This window comes from Sphaeroforma arctica, assembly GCF_001186125.1.
Source record: "Sphaeroforma arctica JP610 unplaced genomic scaffold supercont1.27, whole genome shotgun sequence".
In the NCBI taxonomy this organism is placed as follows: Eukaryota; class Ichthyosporea; order Ichthyophonida; genus Sphaeroforma; species Sphaeroforma arctica.
The window spans coordinates 27,360-33,994 of NW_014040531.1; the positions used below are offsets into that span (position 1 = coordinate 27,360).

The window sequence follows — 6,635 nt, forward strand, 5'->3', positions numbered from 1 at the left end:
GCAAACCGACTACTTCATTTCTAGACTACCCATATATACATTCCTTCCCTACACAGCCTGAAATGTTCTACCCCAAAGTACACGTATACCGACCACTTCCTTTCTAGACTATCCATATATTCATTCCTTCCCTACACAGCCTGAAATGTTCTACCCCAAAGTACACGTATAGCGACTACTTCCTTTCTAGACTACCCATATATACATTCCTTCCCTACACAGCCTGAAATGTTCTACCCCAAAGTACACGTATATTTATCAATATATGCTAATTTTTCACACCTACCTATCTACATTTTTTAATTTCTCCACCACCAACAACCATTTGGTCTACTTTATTCACACCCACCTATGTATACCTTTATCCTCGCACTGACCCATGCATACCTGTGTATCCTCATACACAGCCCCAATCCTTCTACCCCGAAGAATACGTGCCGTCCGCAAGCGCTGGTCGCCAGCAGTTTAGTACACAGTGGTACGGAGGTGTGGCCAGTCACTCGTCATCACACTCCACACAACCCCCAGCCAGTGGCTTCGCAGCCATTGAGGCTAAGCTGAACGAGGCCATGGGTGGCAAGAGGGAGTACAAGCAGGCGTCACCCACAACCGGAGCCCAGAATTCCGGGGGTAAGGTACCCGCGGCTGGGCTAAGTGAGGAGCTCGAGTCCAAGGTGGTGCTCAAGAAGAAGCCCGAGGAGAGTGCATGAAAAGTTTCGGTAGGTGGGTTCAGTGATGAATGAATCAATCAATCGTGAGTTCATGAGTGTGTTGTAGGTAAGGACATGCATACAAACATCCATACGAACACGAAGGAACGAATAAGATCTGAGAGATGATATATGGACGGCGAGTGTAGACACTGGAACCCCTGAGTGAATGCAGAGCATGGTCAGTGACTGCCTATATTGGGATATCAGATCTGCACGACTTGCGATTGGGATAGTGCTTTGTACATTAAAAAAGGGGTGTCAATGTAAAGGAAGGAAAATAGTATCGTGTACACGAGCAACAAAAATTTAAAATTAATATATCGAAATGGATAATTATGGTTAAGCACGAAGAAACATCTATATATATATACATATACATATACGTATACGCATATAATATATATTATATATATATGTATGCATATATATATATATATATATCGCCTTTAATTTTCAGCCATATCCAGGTCACCGGGAATTAGATTGGTTCTGATCATACTCGCATTCATTCAGACTGATAAATTCTAACGATTGAACTTATTGGAATCGTGACCATACAACAGGCACACTACATAGTTGGAATATTGAGAACTTATACACGTTTTACAAAGTGGATGTCGAAATATATCTACCATGACGGTTGCGTGCAAAATCGATACACTTTCACTCCTTATCGGCTTTTGCACATACTCATTTTGTATCGCTGTGTACTATATTTCGTAGGGGAGGACTTCTGACTCGCAGCCGTCGCGGTCGTTACAGCCGTCGCGGTCGTTACAGCCGTCCCAGTTGTCACAGTCGACACAGTGGTCACAGGCGTCTCAGCCGTTACAGTTATATCAGTTGTCACAGCCGTCCCAGTTGTCACAGCTGTCTCAGCAGCCATCACAGACTTCTCAGTCGTCGCAGCTGTCTCAGCAGCCATCACAGACGTCTCAGCCGGTGTATGACTTTTCGGTTGTTATGGCGACTCTGAACCAAAGCATTCGCCCCAGCTACACCCGCACACAGAACCCGAAAGGCACAGATCGTGAACGACGGCTGTCGTACCACTTTGAGCCGATTGAACAAAGCTTGTCGGATACCATGCGCATGTGGGCACAGGAGGATCGCGTCACGGTGCAACGTGCGCGTGCTAAAGCGCGCGAGAGGAGACGCTTGGAAACGTTGCAGTTTGGTGATGGTGAGGCTGACATCATGGGCCGTGGTCGGCGAGTGAGTGAGGTGGATGTCAAGAGGGCCGTGTTTTGCTGTGATCGGTGTTGGGACTGTGCGAATTGTAATGGGGGGCGGAAGGGTCTGAGTTAGCGGGGTTTGTAGTGAAGCTTGGGCGACCTTGCGAAACTATGGCATAGTGCGTGTATATAAAGTATGATATATATATATGTATATATATATACTGGTGTACACAGCTAGGGTTGTCGTTGGGCGAGATTGCTTTCCTATTTTATGACATCCTGTGCTACGCTAGCTCAGAATAGTGGGTTATCCTCCCTGGAAATTCGGAATTTAGCTTTATACATATTGAAATGACCTAAAATGGCCTCAGTGCCAAATAAAAATAATCTAACAAATAGCATGCTTAGCTCCAATCGCCAGCTCTCAAGCTGGCTAATGGCTGTTATCTGACCACAGATTCAATACATACTAGAACCTGCTTCAGTAAGGGTTAAATGTAAGATCTTATTCATGCGCTGCGATTCCTGCGGCTATAGTGATTGATGTGTCGTACTGCACCCCTTGTGCGGAATGATGTCAGCTGATATTGGCTTTTTTATGGTCTGGGGCTTGATTCAGAGAAACTACTACGGTTTGATCGACTCAACTTGATGTGGAAAAGGAGAGATCGATCAATCTAGCAGATATACTTCATTGTTAAGTTGTCGCCGGATATGAGCTGGGGTTTTTTATGTAACACTGCTTTCTTTAAAAATAATAATATATATAGTTGCCCGCTCTACTGAAACCATTTCTTACAATACTGATGCACCTACTGCCACGAATCCGAGCTTGCCTTGACCCCTAAAACCATAGCCTTCTAAAAACAAAGAGAGAGCTATGTTAAAACGATCCGAATTTATTCTAATGCATACATTGGTTGGTTGTTTATTTGCCGAAGGCCACTTCCTTCGGGGGTTTTTTATCAATGATCCGGCCGCGATTTGCAGGCAATTACCATTGGTAGCTTAGTACTGATACCATTTCTTACTGTGCGGATGGCCCGAACTTCGAACAAATCGCAAACTGTACTGCAGCTGCATGTACCACTTCCTCCCAGAATGCTCACGAATAGCGCTCTCGTCCTTGCAGCGCTTTGAATGTATCCTTGTTATCTATACTTAATCCCAAGGGTGTCAATGATTAGTAGCAGTACTGCATTCGGCATAGCCGTGCTACACCTGTATTGTTGCCGACGTTGCCCTGTGGCAGTGCAAATCGTGTAATCCAGCGCTGCTGTAATTCTAGTATTGTCACCAGTGATTCCACAAGGCAATGTGTGTATATCTGCTAAGATCAAGAATGGCCAGTATGATAATATCTATAGTGAATAGTCACCCTACGGCCATCCGGTAGTTTCCATTGGAGCCAGAACCTCACAGTCATCTATGGCAAACCCCCTGTCATATCAAGCCAGCATACAGACTACTAGGTCACAGGACGCATCATATCAATAGAAACATGGGACGTACATCTCGCTCCTCTGAGAAATCATCCTCCCTTACGAAGTTGTACTATCATTTCAGCGTGAACAACTCGTTCTTCGGGCCGACAACGCCAACTCATCCGTGAACATAACGAGACTAGCAGGCCACTTTGGCGTGGTACATAAGCAAATGCCTCCTTTCCCATGAATAGGTAATTGTATTTTCCTGTATGTTTGTCCGGCTGGATCCTGAGTTTTACTTGGCACAACTGGTTGACTTCAAGACAGAAGCGAGGTTCGTTGACCGGAAGTGCCTACTTGATACGTGCCGATAACTACCAAGAAAGTAGCCAAGCACGTAAGCCTGGTAAGCTGTAAAGAGCTTCAAAAGAGCACAAGTACTCGTGTAGCGAGCCACCTGATCAGTTGAGCAACAACACGAGGAAAACCACCAGCACCAGCACTACCATGAACGGCGCGAGTGTGCTAATCATTTCTGCTCGCCTGAGATGAGAGTGAGGAGGATTAAGTAAAAAATAAACAAGGAAGGCAAAAAAATGTGCATATAGAAGTGAGGAAAACTCTGCAGACATATATACGAACTGGGCAAGAAGGGTGGTCCTTGCACACATATGAACGGAATAGGCCAAGCGACACCCAACACATAGAGACAGGCACATGCTTATACGGCTGAATAAGGAAGAAAAAAATGGGATGCCACAGGATAACATTATGTTCGGGAAGGGGCCCATTTCAGTATGTGCGACTCGGACATACTAAAAAGCTTATGCAGGCTTAATTACAGATTGAACGCAAATCCGGTTAATTAAGATGATAATAGAATAGCACAGGATCACTGCTTCAGAAGGTGGCTATTTTAGTATGTGCGAATGAGCTTATATACAGGCTCAAATACAGACTAAAGGCAAAATGAACATACTCACAACACTCCTAGAGGAAGAAAGAAAGAATGAAAATTCACATTGAGAATGATTGGGACCAGCTACATAAATAAAGATGAGCGGAGAAACAAGAGACCGATGGACCAATGACTTTCAGCAACGTATTTTCATCCCAAACAAATTCTACCTACAACAATCAGTAGGGCACTACTATCAAAAGGTGTATATCAAATAACAGACTTGAGAAGACGGTACGGGGTGACTACACAGAGCCGCAGAGCCTAAATATGCACTCGCATTCGCGAATAGCGACATATGGTGCACTAACTGATCGCACTCACCGCTATGGCAAACCCCAATACCCAACTGCAGGAAGATATAACATTCACTTGCCACAAATACAACCTCATTTATACTGAAAATATCTACTATTAGTACGACACAGATCATTCTATTGCACACACACCGTCACCGGAACGATATGATGGATGTTCAAATACGCGACAACTCACCCTACGAAGTGGCCCTCCCGTACAAATAGCCAAGCCACCTTGAACATGTTCCAATCGTCACGGCCTTCGTATAGCATACGGTTCAGACAACACGCCACGTGGGAATGGCAATTCTGCAGGAAGAGATTGTGCTGTACGACACAAGGGATCACGATTAAAAAAGAATCAGGACCGAAGTTTAAGTAGGGACCATTTTTTAAAGGAGGGCAGTAGACTGCAAAAGCACTCTGCGATATGCAAGTGAGATCGACAGAGATATCTATTCAGCAAGATAGTGTTGTGTCTACAGCACACATTTACATACACACATCTATCAATTGTGAAACAGAAGCTATAGGACTCCAAATTGATGTGTCGCAATGGTTGTACCTGTTTCTGATTGAAATCGATGGAAATGGTCCTGATGCTCTCATTGTATGTGTAGGTCAAACTACGCACCTTGGCCGGATCCAATTGCACATACCGTGTAGGACTACCGAACGCCATGTCGTCTTCCTAAAGTGTAATAAAATAATAGGTCAGTTGGCCATCGCCGACAGCATTGAAGTCTAATTCAGAGCCAGAACGGTACAAATCGTAAGTGCCCTGGGCAGTAATACAATACACTATTATATACTTGCAATTAGATCACTCGCATATAAAAACATGGCCATGCTCGAAAGTCTGCGCAAATCTATGTATAGACAGATACCGCCACCGCTACCTATCGCCTACATACACTACTAGGGAGAAAACATCGCGAATAAACATCCATCGTATTAGGTGTGATTATTTAACTCGATATTTGACTTACGTTGACCATGAAGCTTCCCGCAAAGTCTCGGATGACACCCGTACTACTGGCGATACCTGTGTGGCCGACGAAGGGCAGGAACCACCTGAGAGTGATGATATCAACCAGTGAGACAAGAGACGTATGTAAGATGACGCAAAACGGAACGAAAAGCCCAGGGGAGAGGAAAAGGGGGTTGAAAAAGCCGTTGTGCGGTTTACAGGAGAGTTACGATTAAATATTTTTCATTCAAGACAGAGATCGACAGAACTAATTGATACATCAAGAGCGAGGAAAAGGAATATCCAGAGAGACGAATGGGGAGCACACGAGCTTGGTGTCTACACGGAAATAATTGAAGCATGTATAGTTTCCTGTAGAGGGAACAAGATACAAATGTATTTTGTCTCGATGCACAAACACCACTACACGAGCTGTCGTCTATGGAAAGGGAGTCTACAATGATCAATAGAGCCATGCCAGAGCATCAGAGCACAGCATCGGCATTGGCATACGGCAGGTACCGATTATTCAAAGCTGCACAGATATCTTACAAGTTGCACATACGTGATGACAGGCAGTGGAGTCCAGACCAGGCAGAACGGAAATCGCGCAATAGCTGGCTCTATGGGGCCTACGCCCGTATGTGCACCATGGGATACTTGGTGACCCTCCGAAGAGTTCTACGACCAGAGGATGAAATCAAGGAGACAATGTATACAATCAGACAAGATGCGGATGCTTTCACTGACAGTGCACAGTTTGAAGGAGAATTCATTGACAGCACACCGTTTGAAGGAGATGTGCTGGGCATGAGAAAAAAGAAGGACTGTCATGCAATGTAGCTTGTACAAAGAACAATCCATTCACGCATACTCAGCGAGTGTTATAACAGTTCCCCGTGTTCTCAGAGAAGCATTGCGAACATAAAAATGGTAAATTTTCAATGCACTCGGTCACTGTTCCAAATTTCAGATAAATGTTTACGTTCTCTAATATGAGAATAGGTAGCAAATTTACACACACACCCACACACACACACACACGCAGACAAAGGCACCCACCTACCCACCACCATACACACACACACGC

At 44.6% G+C, this 6,635-nt stretch overlaps 3 protein-coding genes across 3 annotated transcripts in view; 2 read left to right on the plus strand and 1 right to left on the minus strand.

The window, feature by feature from the left end:
- SARC_00763 (hypothetical protein) overlaps positions 1 to 710 on the plus strand; it is a gene marked incomplete at both ends in the record, with an annotated part of 5,595 nt that extends 4,885 nt beyond the window's left edge. The window contains one exon of the mRNA XM_014305514.1: positions 408 to 710. Coding sequence (XP_014160989.1) covers positions 408 to 710 — 303 coding nt within the window. The remainder of the gene's footprint in view (positions 1 to 407) is intronic.
- Positions 711 to 1,346: 636 nt separating this feature from the next.
- Positions 1,347 to 2,289, plus strand: SARC_00764 (hypothetical protein; the record flags this gene model as incomplete). Its single annotated transcript, XM_014305515.1, has 2 exons — positions 1,347 to 1,352; positions 1,437 to 2,289. The coding sequence occupies 2 exons, from the start codon at positions 1,347 to 1,349 to the stop codon at positions 2,019 to 2,021; spliced, it is 591 nt and encodes a 196-aa protein (XP_014160990.1). The 3' UTR covers positions 2,022 to 2,289.
- A 494-nt stretch (positions 2,290 to 2,783) lies between these two features.
- SARC_00765 (hypothetical protein) lies at positions 2,784 to 6,621 on the minus strand (the record flags this gene model as incomplete). The annotated part of the gene is made up of 6 exons (XM_014305516.1): positions 2,784 to 3,861; positions 4,772 to 4,902; positions 5,141 to 5,266; positions 5,565 to 5,649; positions 6,111 to 6,226; positions 6,616 to 6,621. 6 exons carry the CDS (start codon positions 6,619 to 6,621, stop codon positions 3,780 to 3,782), a joined length of 546 nt encoding a protein of 181 aa, XP_014160991.1. The 3' UTR covers positions 2,784 to 3,779.
- Between the last annotated feature and the right edge of the window lie 14 nt (positions 6,622 to 6,635).